We start from the raw sequence: 12819 nt of genomic DNA, 5'->3' as shown, positions 1-12819 counted from the left end.
GGAGATGATAAAGTTTATCTTATCTACATATTAATAATTGTAGATTGTGAAAGTGCTAGTTTCCTCCACTGTTTAGGTGGTGGATCAGCCAATCAGCTCTCTCTGTTTCCATCACATTCCCTCAGGCTCGCTAAAAGTCCTCCTCACTACTCCTAACGTTTTTCCACTTTAGGAGCCCTCTTAAGGTCAAAGATGCTCCGTGAATAACATTTATGTTACTGAGGTAAAATTCTAAGATGAATCTTAAAATTTGAGAAATTCAAAGATTTTTCCTAAAGTCTACTTTTAGTCTGAGGACTCTTTGTGAATCGTAAGATTCGGATTTTTCAGATGCAGTGAATGTCTTTTTTTGTTTAAAAATGTCTAAATTATCAATCATTAGTAAATAAATCAGTCAAGAACTTGTTGTTTTTTTATTTCACAGATCAATTTTCAGTCATTACAGTACAACAGAACGTTGTTGACGTAACCGATCCCTCATCACTGCCATTTATTACAGCATCGTTCTCAGAGCAGCATACACACCAATGACTCAGTTCAGTGGTAACATACAATCAACATTATGCACAAAATATAAAATTAGCATCCGTCGTTGACATCAATACAGACTGGCTCCAATACAACTTCTTTTGCGCCCGTGTTCAAATACACAGCAGGTCCTGTGCAGAGCGAGGTTTCCGTAAAGTTCGTGTCATGGCTTTGCATAATAAATACCCGCCAACCTGTAAGACTGATTCGAAGTACCAACGGGGGGAAAAACGCTCCCACTAAGACAAAAATAAATAAAGCTGAACGGGCTGCTGTGCATCTGTGTATGCGTTCCCCGATACGACGCTCCTGAGAAAGCCTCTCTAACCAGCATCACCAAGGCAGAGTTCAACTGACCCAAACCAGTCGTCTCCAAAGCAGCGTGGCTCATCGAGCTAACGGTCACATGGGCTACCTGCTCCTAACTTGTAAATCAGAGAAAGATCAGCTCTGCTACAACCATGAGACCCTGCCATCATCCCCTGTGGGGTAAAAATCAAGACGAAAACGGGTCATAACGCCCGGATCCATCGCCTCCCTTTAGACTTCTGCCTGGAAACGGCTAGCCAGCGGCGCTGGTTTATTAATCGCAGCGTGAAGATGAAAGACACAAATAACGACTCAAAACGCATCGCTTTTTAAAAACTGGGTATATCTTTTTAGAATTTCTAATAACTATGTCAATTTTCTCTTGCATAGTTAGCCATTCTGAAAGCAGCACTATGTGGCCTTAGGATAAATAAACCTTTATTATACACAGCTTTAACACGGCGCCCATGTGAAGCGTATGTTTCTGGTGAGCCGTTGTACTCCAGTTCGCTCAGGAGAGATAACCCACTGCACTGAAGACTGGTGTTTTACAGCCGTTTGTGGAAAATTTGTTTCTGTTGGCGGGCTATTGATTAGAATTAGAGCTCAAACATGTCGGCCATGTGTCACAGCCTTCAGTTTTATGCTATAATGACAGTAAGAGAGCAGTATCGCAAACATTTTCCACCTTGTGCTTCACACTCCTCCGTGAGCCAATCTCCAATCGGCCCCAGTCCGGGTAACCTTTGCTCAACCCTGCTTCAGGGAGCAGAGGCTCTGTCTGCAATTTATCTCTAAAATATTCTTTTGACTTCTCTCCAATTCTCCATCGTTCTCACTCTTTGGTTCTGTAAAACAGCTTTTTTTTCCCCCCTCCGTTTTCCTTTCATTTTCGCCGTGCTGCTTTCTGTTCCAGTCTTTTTTTGTCGTCGTTTTTGTTTTCCCCCCCTCCCCTCCGGATCTTTCGCCTCAGTGCTGTAGGAGGAAGTTAGTCGCCATATTAATGTCGTTGTTTGAAGCTCTGAGGGCCTCGAGGGCGTCCACTCTGGAAAAGCCCATTTCCACTAACAGTGCAACCTGTGGAGAAAAACGTGCGTTCAGAGCACAGAGACAAACTGCGGTTATTTCCGCACAGATCAGAAGGGACGACGGGCTTTTCTACGCTACCTGTTCTTCTGCAACAGGAGAGTTTTCTAGTAGTGGTGGCTGTGTGGACTGGTGTGTCTGGGCCTGCGGGTGGGCTTGTGCTGGGGGCCTGTTCTGTCCTCTGTGTCTGAGTGAGGGGAATAACCCGGTCCACTGCAACAGCCCAGTCTGCACACGCACAAAGGAAAAACTTGAATACTTTTAGGTGCATAACATAGGGCTGGACGATATAGAAAAAAAGCTTATCGATAAAAAAATAAATAAATAAAAAAGCATATTGATCGATATCGATAATTATTGAAAATATTTAAAACCATATTTTATGTGCAGCTCTGCCTGGACATTTTATGATATTGCTAAATTATTTAATTTTAATGAAGAACACAATCACAGAATTCCAATGAAATCTTTATTTAACCAACTTTTAACCATAACAGACAAATAACTTAAGAGACCTGAGTTATGTTATTAAATACTGGCAAAGAATAAACTAAAGTGACCAGTAAAATAAATAAATGTTTTTATTTTATTAATAATATTGATAATAAATATACCAAATAAAAAAATAAAATAGCCTATTTAGGTGGGAATAGTACACTAGTTACTTCTCAGGTTTTATAATTGAGAGGCTGACGCAGGGCTGAGGTTGTGGCGTGGGAAGACACAGATTGCAGCTCATTTTGCACTGATTCCCTGCATTCGTTGCTCAATTTAGGGAGCGCTTTAGAGAAAAACTTGCGTCTCTGACCTTTATATCGCGGATCAAGAGTGGCGAGTAATTGTTTGAAGCCAGGTTTTTCAACTGCAGACAACAGCAGCATATCCATCACTATGAAGCACGTTACTGCATGCGTGATGTCCTTATGCCGCTTGGACGCTTTTTCATTTTATCACAAAGAAGGGAGCCCAGTTTAGCTGCTATACCTGCTTTGTTTTGGAAGAACTTCCAGAAGATTCCTAAGAAGATGAAGCGGAGTCGCGCGGGGCTGACACAGCTCGCGCTGCTGCGGGTGTGAGCGACTGAGCGGCTTACGTGATGAAACAAATTGGTTGCGTTACCAGACTTTGTTTTTACCGGTTCCTTGCAAATTTTACAAATCACTGTGGTTTATTTCTATCAGACTGGCGAACTAGTAAAACCCCGTTTTGGGACAATTTCCTCCGCCGCTCCCACCTGCGACATATTCACGTGCTCTGTGTTGTGGTTTGAGAGGGCGGCGCTTTGTGACGGCGTGCCTGAGTCCGCGATTACGATTGCTCGAGAGGAAGTAATGACTGTAGCATCAACTAATATGATAGGCTTAAAGGAAGGAAGGAAAACTGTCTCTATCAAACTTTTATTGATCCTTTTTTTACCTATCGCGCCACACATCTATCGATCGATATTGTTATTGAATTATCGTCCAGCCCTGGCATAACAGATGCTCTAATTAACAAGCCATACAATGGGATTTTAGGGATTAAAGAGACAGAAACCACTCAAGAATTTTACGGCGTTGGAATTTATACGATGAACATAAAGCCGGAGCGCTGTGAGTCTGGACCTGTGGACCTCGTGGCGCGGGAGCCTACCTGTGGCCGATGTCTGACGCTCCTCCGGGCCTCGTTGTATTGTTGCAGCAGCAGCTGTTGGTCGAGCAGATCCATTCTCTGCTGCCTCTGGATGTCCAGAGTGGCCCCCATCCCGAGAGGCGTCTCATCGTTTGGCTGGGAACCTGGACAACCACAGACGCCAGCGTTACTCCAAACACATTTATTGAACGTGTACGCAACAGCTGGGACATTGCGAGAAAGAACGACAGAGATGTTTTGTTTTTTTTAGATTTTGGCACACTGCTTAAAGGTGCGTAGCAGAAGTTTCAGGATTTTTGCTGACGTCTGCCCCCCTCTGGCGACAAGTGAAATGACACCTGTGCTGTGCACACCCATGTCTTCTGAGGTAAATAATTAAAAAATATTATTTTGTTATATAATATAAAACAGAAATAGGATGATGCTCCCTACTTTATATATTATAACCTTGTTTATTTATTCACAATATTCACATTTAATGTACAACGGAAAAAGTATGGCAAGAAATACTACTATGTGCAAAGAGTGAATAATTCAGAGATTAACTAATTGCATTCAGTCTGAAAAACAATAAACCACCTGAACACTTTTACAAAATACTTTTCGGGGTTTTTTCTCCAGCTGCCTTTAAAAAGCAAACATAAAAAAGAAAAACCTTTGTAAATGTGATTGTTTTAACTTTAGTAATAATGAAGGTGCAGAAGGATGAACCGGCGTCAGACCCTGTAATGTTGATCCACTGACTAACAGAGGACGGACCGGAGCAAAAACCAGCGGCTGGACTCACTGGAGAGGAGCGGCTCCAGAGTGTACTTCCCAACACAAGACACCCAGGCGGGGACGAAGAGGATCCTCTGCAACCAGAGAACGTTGGAGTGGTACAATCCTCCTGAGATCTGACAAACACAAACTGTTTCAGTACTGGAGGCTTTAGCGGTTAATGTAGGCAAAAACTGTCCCAGGAGTTTCAGAATACATTCCTGGGCTAAGAGAGCACAGAAACAAGAAGTGTATTTCTAAAACAAAACAACCAGACAGTTGCACAGTCAGAGTTGCAAAATGGGATCGTGTCTGTTTTGCAATGCAAAGTTGCACACAGACTGAAAACTTTTGCAACACCGGAGACCATCTGGCTTGGTAACATCTCTTTAGTCAGAAAGCGAGTCACCAAAACACTTAAAATATACATGAAGATTTTGCATTTTTGTCTCAGCTACATGATATGGCAAAGGGCAGAAATGATGGTTACTAACCAGTCCACTGAGGGCAAGGAGCCACATGAAGGGGCTGGAAGTCAACAGCTGCAACAGAGGATGTTTCGAAGAGAAACGTGAAAAAAAAACTAACTAGTACTTTTTTTCTTTCTAAAATTCAGTAACCGGGCAGTTTATTCAGAGATGCCATGCGTGCAGAGAATCAGAACATGGGCTCACCTGCAGGCCTATTATGTAAACCAGAGTCTTGTTGGTGATGTGGATGTGGCCCAGGACTTGAGTGACTGGCATCCTGGGGATGGACTGGTAGAAAGGCACAAACAGAGCGAAGACTGGAGCGAGTCTGTGGGTGGAAAGTTTAAAGTGTTAAGATAGTTCAGGAGGGAATTCAGGGATCTCTAAATTTTGTTTTTTTATCAAAACATTATTAGCTTTTTGGATACAGAAACACAGGATTTTCCACCTATATTTAATAAAATGGAAACCTATTTTTCAAATATTTGAAAAAATAAAAAATAAAAAAACATCTACAATTTTCTGAATATAAACATGCTTAAAATATATTTTTACACCTTCAAGAATCCTAAAAATAGCAAGAAAGCAGTTTTTGCTGTGTGATAAATCAGCCTTCGACTCACAGTCCTGCTGGTAGTTCCTCGACTTCATATTCAAACAGGTACTGGAAGGCCTGGGCCAGGAGGAAGTCCACCAGGGCGGAGAGAAACCAAGTGCCCAGCAGGAATGACTGGAAGCACAATCAAAACCATGCGTGACCACGCGAGACTATGAGAATAGCACATCTGGCTCCTCACAACCTCTACTGAGCGTTTTTCTTAGGGATAAACCTACATATACAAGCACACTCTCACATACGATATATCGAGATTTTAAAAAATGTCGAGATTTTTTTTAAAAAGAGATGTGAAAATATATCGTTTATAGTGAGATGCTCCATCTTACGTTAGGTATCAAAAGGGTCCTGTGGCCACGTTGGACGGTCCTCGCCGACTGACCAGCTTACGGTATGTTTAAGGCCGTGTTAAATTTTTCAGGGAGGCTCCGACCCAAACGATAAGGTTTTGCCAGTATTCTCCACCTTAACAAACACACACGCCAAGGGGACTGGTGGGAGGGGCTAACGTTCTGCTCTCACATGTTCGCAGTTTTGGTGGTGGTAGTATGATGGTCTGTGGCTACTTAGGACCTGAGGACAGAACCATGGATTCTGCTCTGAAAGAGTGCCTGGCCATCATTTTGTGGCCTTAAGTAGGGCTGAACGATTTTTGAAAATAATGTAATTGTGATTTTTTTTTATAAAATATTGCGATTTAATGTGATTTTTTTTTTTAGTTTAATTTATCATGTCTTTTTAAAACATATACAAACAACAGATCAATCTGTTTCATCGCTGTGCAGATCAGGCACTAAAAGAGCCACTGCGTCTTGGAGCAGAAATGATTGCGTTCTTACTACGATTTCAACCAAAATTGCGACTTGATTTTGGCTTTTCTCTGCATTAACCACAAGCAACATAAATGGCCTCTAGTTAAAGATGTTTGTAAACCAGAACAATTTAAAAGAAGAACCTTTAATGGTTTTATTAATCAGAATCTTATTCAAGAGAACACCTTTTAATTGATTTGGACATCAATCCTTGTTGAACATAAAGTGCAACCAACAAGTCTATGTATTAAACTGATTGACCAGAACTTAATGCTATGGTGAGATTCCTGAAAGTTTCTGGTAAAACAGTATGATTATATAAACTCTAAAACAAGTAATACAATTAGAATATCTCACTGTTGCAGCTCTCTTCCCTTCCATGTGGAGGCAAACCCACTTTAAACATTTTACTAATCCCTAAAGGACACATCTAATTCACTAATTGTTACATAGCCAAAAATTGCAGATCTCTGCGATTTGGAAATTGCGTTTTTTTAAATTGTGATTATACTGCAAATGCGATTAATTGTTCAGCCCTAGCCTTAAGCCCAAGCACAATGATCCAGAGAAGAGCAGAAAATCCAACTCTGAACGGCTCACAATAAAAGGGAAAGGCTTTGGAGTTGCAGACTCAAATTTACGTCTGATTGAGATGATGTGGAACGGCCTTAAAACATCCATGCCCGGAGGTCACTGCTCTGTGGCCGCTGCATACTTTCTCACAAACGACCAGGTTAATCTAAACAAAATATTTCCCCTTAATAGATAAAATCATTGTTTGAAAGAAAATGCGTTTTGTATTTATGCTGCCTAACTAAGGTGAATATCATTTTAACGATTTTACAGAGAAAGAAAAAAGAAAAGTGCAGCTATTTACATCTATCTGTGACAGTGGTTACGGATCTTTAAGTCGATCAATCTGAAGACTAGCGTTTATAAATTATGCTATACTGATATGTTTCGGTGAACTCAGTTGCCACCCTGTGAATGATCCGGTACTTCAGCACTCAGGCAATATTCAGGCTTAGTTTTAATACTCACAGCAAACTTCCTGGTTCCGAACCTCCTCTCGAAGATTCGAAAGTTGTAAATCAGCAGGCTGCTGCAGAAGGAGTCCTTTACATCCAGGCAGATGAGCCGGCCGCACAGCAACCTCCACACCTACGGCACACAGGGAGGCAGAGCTGCAGTCGGGCAGCGGCTCACACGGCGCCGCGTTCAAAAGGAGAAGAAAGCACGTGGTGCAAGCGTGCATAACCCAAACGTTGCAGAACACGTTCCATTCAAACTCGCAATTACAAACGTTTGCCGTCTTCTTTCTGAAACCCTGAAATGAAAGCTTAAGCTCTGACGACAAGTATTTTCACGTCATTCAAGAGCACTTCCGAATAGGCCTGGACGATAATCCAATAACAACATATTGACCGATAGACGTATATCAATGATCGATAAAAAGTTCAATAGAATAACAGTTTTCCTTCCTTCTGCATTCTAGCCATTTAGATCAATACTACAGTCATTAAATCCTCCCAACCAATCACAAACGCAGACCCAGGAACGCTCCGTCACTAAGCTCCGCCCCCTTCAAAGAATTCTGAGAGCACGCATTCTTTTTTCTTTTTTTAAAAACTTGTAGTTTTGGTAAAAAGTTGGTTGAATAAAGGGTTGAGTTTGAATTCAGTGTTTGTGTGTTCTGTATCTAAAAATTGGTTGCTAAGCAAAAGCAAATAACAGCCAGGGCTGCGCTAAAAATATATGTTTTTGAATTTGTTGATAATTATCGATATCGATCAATTTGATTTATATTTTATCGATGTGCTTTATTTCTATATCATCCAGCCCTACTTCCGGCTCCTCCTCGGCAAACAAAAGCATCTCCGGCGTCGTCGCGTGCTCCACGTGTGATAGATGTGTATTTACACGAGAAATAAAACTCCCGATTATCCAGTCCTGACATAAACTTTCTCCGAGTCAAAGGCCTCAGATGAGATTACCCGCTGTAGTGCTGATCATACCCACATGTTCAGATTTACAAAGGTAGGATAGTAGAGGCTATTTTCCCCCCTAGCATGACTCCTAAACAATCCGTCTACCTGTTGATAATTTTCAGTGTATGGAAGACTTGCTGAGCCCCAGTCGCCTATTTATCCTGCAGATCTCCTACTTTTAAAACGTCCTTCGCCATCCAGCGCGGTGTCTGTGGTGGCTGGATGACTTGTTGGCCAGAAGAAAATGGAAACAGAATATCCTTGATTCCTAGTCATACGTCTCTAACCTGCAAAAAGGAAACTAAAAGCAAGTAAAACAATTTTGAAATTAGTATATTTTTCCTTGATTTGAGCAGCTAAATAAGACTATTTGCCAATGGGATGAGTATTTTTACCCCTAAAATAAGATACTTAGATATCCTGCACTTGAAATAAGATGATGAAGATGAATTGTTCTTATTTTAAGTGCAAACATCTTATTCCATTGGCAAATAATCTTGTTTACTTGCTCAAATCAAGGAAAAATACAAACATTTCAAGAAAATATTACTTACTTGAGTTCCCTTTTTGCAGTGTAGAAGGTCTGAAAGACTTAAAAAGCAAAGAAATGTTTTTTTTTACAGGAATTGTTAAGGGTACCAATAATTGTGTCACGTGGAACTTTTTTCTTAAGTAAATCAATGAACTCAAGTTTAAAGGAGCCATAAGTAAGACGTTTACTGTAAAATCAACCTAAATCATTCTCATTTATCACCTGGGATGGAAGTTACATTCCCTATAAACAATCAGTCCTCTCTATCAACAATGTCTGTGTCACGTTTTTATCCTTTCAAACCTAGAGGTACGGTCCTGAATTACTTTGGTTCAGTGTGTAGCTCGTGTTACTTCCTGGTTCCTGAGCCAATCATATGAGAGTTCCCAGGGTTCCCAACACAGAGTGCAGGATTTGGTATTTTATTTTGGCAAAAGAGCAGCAGCCTGCTAACATGGAAGCTAGTAAGAGAAGCGGACCAGAAATAAAACAGAATACAACATTATATAACAATCCTGTGGAAATAAAACTTGAGTGGATTTTCCCATCCGCAGGACTCGCTGTGAAAGGCAACGTGTCTGTGTTGTTCCGTTTAAGCACTAGGTGTCATTATTACGTATTGATCCTTTAAGGTTGAATTGTAAAAAAAAAAAAAAATTCTAGTGTGAGATTATATAAAACAGATTTACATCTTAAGGCTTTTTACACAATTTTACTAGAGATGCCAATAAATATGGCAAAATTTGTATTTTATAGGAGATTTTACAGGAGTTGACAAAAGGGGAAGAGAAATTGATTCCTGTCACAGGCGGCAGACACGTTGCTGTGCTTAGATGTTTTTACGTGACTCCCACAGTAATAAACATAATTTAGCTTTGCTGAAGGTTTCAACGGCAACAAATTGTGGGAGATTATTTTCTTGAGATCCGAGGTAAAGGTAGATTTAAAGTTTCCGTCAAACATCCACATCCTTTGGTTCCTCCCGGCTCATTTTACCCACCCTGGATGCTTCAGAAGGGGGGAAAGGGACCCCGCCCTTCCCTGTGCAGACTCAGGACCAAACAGGTTCAGTGATGCGCTTGTCTAGTTACCACGGCAACGGTGGCGTGGGCTAGTATGCTATTTACTGAGCATGACAACCTTATGAGAAAAACAACACACATTAAAAACAAAAGCAAGAGTCGTTGCTGCTGCACTGATTGTTCAGGCTGAAACTGGATGGGAGACCAGTCAGACTATAAAAAGGCGTGATTTAAACCTCGTAGGAAGTGACCGCCAGAGTAAATCCTGGTCCCCCTCAAAGAGCAAAGACATGTTTGCCCGGCTGTTCACCGCAGATAAGATCCAGGAAGAGTTGTGTTTGAAGGGTGCGACCTGGCCTCTGGACGTCAGACATACCTGGTGCCGGTGAGCAACATCCTGCAGGCTGTACACGAACAGGTCCTGGTACTGTGGCACCAGGGTCAGCATCACGGTCAGCCCATTGAGAACCAACAGGAGGCCTTTACACAGAGGAGCCTTGTCTGTGTTTGGGGGAAAACACACACAGAAACAACAGATAAAACGGTCCAGTAACTTCACTAAAAACATAAAAGATCACACAGTAAAGAAAAAAAACATTCATTAAAAGGGCGGGCCAGTTCGGATAAGACGTTTGAAGTTTGATGAAAAACCCCACAGAGCTGTGACCGCCGGATGACAGGCTGGAGTAAATGAATGACAGCGGCAGGCTAACAGCGGTTAGCTTCCGGCTGTCAGAGCCGCTGACTCTGCGTGAGGCGACACTTACACAGGCCCCGGGAGCCGGTGGTGGTGAACATGGCGTCCAGAGGCGGGCAGGAAGCCGGAGAAAGGCCGTCAACTCCCAGACAAATGCCACATTAACGCCTAAACACCGCAGTAAAGTTGTTAGAGGCACCCATGTTGCCACAATAAGGAAAAGGAGACAGCAGGAAGGAATCTGCTACGGAAGCCCAAGAAGGAAAGAAGCCATTCTTTGGCAAGTTTGACTGTAATAATGCGGTTGAACGGCAGAGGGCGCTGTTGTACCATGTTCACGGTTCCCCCTGTTTTTTAAATCAACGTGACCTTTCGACTGTGTACAATAGGCCCTTTACGTAAAATAATGATGATCTATTACATCCAGGATTTATATATATATATATATATATATATATATATATATATATATATATATATATATATATATATAGAGAGAGAGAGAGAGAGAGAGAGAGAGATAGATAGATAGATAGATAGATAGATAGATAGATAACAAGGCAAATGTTTAATTTCTTCATCCGTTTCACCTGCCTGATCTCGTTTTGGGTCGTGGTGGCTGTCTCTACACTGTGTCTACATTGCCTTGTGAATGTATTTGTATTACCAAAACTTTTTCACATTTTATGAAATAATACTGCTGGAATTTTAACCCATCCTTCTTTGCTCTCTGGCCCTGCTGAAGTAAAGCATTCACACAGCATGATCCTGCCGCTATTGTGCTTCATGGTGGGGATGCCGTGTTCGCGTTGAAGTGCAATGTTAGCTTGCCACCCTGCAAAGCATGTGGGACCAAAAGTTCAGTTCTGTGTGTCATTATAACATCTTCCTCCATATGTTTGCCGTGTTTCCTGCGTGGCTTACGCCAAACAGTAAACTTGTTTTCTCGTGGCTTTGTTTCTCCAATGGTTTTCCTCTTGCTGCTCGTCTATTATGGACGAATCCGTGAAATGCACAACTAATAGATGTGATGTTGACAGAATCTTCTAAGCGGTGGATCTCTGAAGCTCTTCCCGAGGTTTCGCCGGACTCTTGGCTCCTTGTGAATGAATGCTAATCTGTCAGCCGGGCAGTTTGATGAAAGACAGTGTCTTGGTAGAATTGAATTCGAGCCATGTTTTTTACATTTTTGAACCCTGGTTTGTATGTAAGTAAAGTTAAGATTATATATAAAAAAAAAATCTCTTCGCTAATAGACAGAATATTGGAGGAGAGGTGGATTTTTTAATATACGCATTTGTCGTGCTTTCTTCAGATTCAGGTGTTTACATACACTTCCTTTGCATTCAGTAATATTTCTTTACCTGTATGAGCTGGGCTAAATATTTTGAGCATCCTTCCACAATAGTTTACTGGGATCCCGGCCCATTCCCCCCTGGCAGAACAGGGGTTTCAGCGTTGTAGGCCACTTGCACACACACATTTTCAGCTCTGCCCACAAATTTTCTCTGGGACAGATTTCAGGGCTTTGTGATAGCCACTCAAAGCCGCTGACTCTGTTGTCCTTAAGCCACTTTAAAGTATTTTGGCAGTATACCTATAGTTGTTCTCCATTTAGCAGGCCCATTAGTGCCAAGCTTTTAACTTCCTGGCTGATGCTGTGAGTTGTTGCTTCAATATTTATACTTTATATTATTTCTTCAACTATTTTAGCGCTCCGATCTCGACTGCTGCTGCCGTCCCCTTATATATATATATATATATATATATAGCTATATATTAATAGATATATAAGATATATATATGATTATAGAGATATATATATAGTAGTGATACATACAGTAGATAATTATACAATATATATACATATAGTATACCATATACATATATATACCTGATATATATATATATATATAGCGATGACAGATATTATATATATATATATAGATATATTATATATTATACCATATATATACATATATATAATATTATAATAGTATATTATATACATATATATACAATATATATATATATATTATATATATAATCGATAGATATATTAATATCTTTCTTTCTTTCTTTCTTTCTTTCTGTCTTCATAATTGTCCTTGCAGTTCAGTTCAATTCAATTCAGTTTTATTTATACAGCGCCAATTCACAACACGTCATCTCAAGGCACTTTACTAAGTCAAATTCAATCAAACATTACAGACAGATTTGTCAAAAAGTTTCCTATCTAAGGAAACCCAGCAGATTACAGAGTCTTGACAAGCAGCATTCACTCGTCCTGAAAGACAGTGGAGCCGCAGTGGACAGGCGCCTGCGTTGTTGTTGACTTGCAGTAGAGTGAAAGATGAGAAATTCTGTC

The 12819-nt window shown here is 40.8% G+C and overlaps 1 protein-coding gene across 1 annotated transcript; it reads right to left on the bottom strand.

Annotated features, from left to right (window-relative positions):
• Positions 1 to 393: 393 nt before the first annotated feature.
• ubac2 (UBA domain containing 2) lies at positions 394 to 10717 on the bottom strand. Its single transcript, XM_012864030.3, has 10 exons — positions 10522 to 10717; positions 10131 to 10255; positions 7254 to 7373; positions 5408 to 5514; positions 4989 to 5112; positions 4809 to 4856; positions 4343 to 4451; positions 3556 to 3698; positions 2005 to 2151; positions 394 to 1914 (listed from the first exon to the last, which is right to left on the bottom strand). The coding sequence occupies exons 1-10, from the start codon at positions 10550 to 10552 to the stop codon at positions 1807 to 1809; spliced, it is 1062 nt and encodes a 353-aa protein (XP_012719484.2). The 5' UTR covers positions 10553 to 10717; the 3' UTR covers positions 394 to 1806.
• Positions 10718 to 12819: the final 2102 nt, after the last annotated feature.

This window comes from Fundulus heteroclitus, chromosome 22 (assembly GCF_011125445.2).
Source record: "Fundulus heteroclitus isolate FHET01 chromosome 22, MU-UCD_Fhet_4.1, whole genome shotgun sequence".
NCBI classification, from domain to species: domain Eukaryota; kingdom Metazoa; phylum Chordata; class Actinopteri; order Cyprinodontiformes; family Fundulidae; genus Fundulus; species Fundulus heteroclitus.
This window is presented reverse-complemented; position numbering and strand designations above follow the sequence as displayed.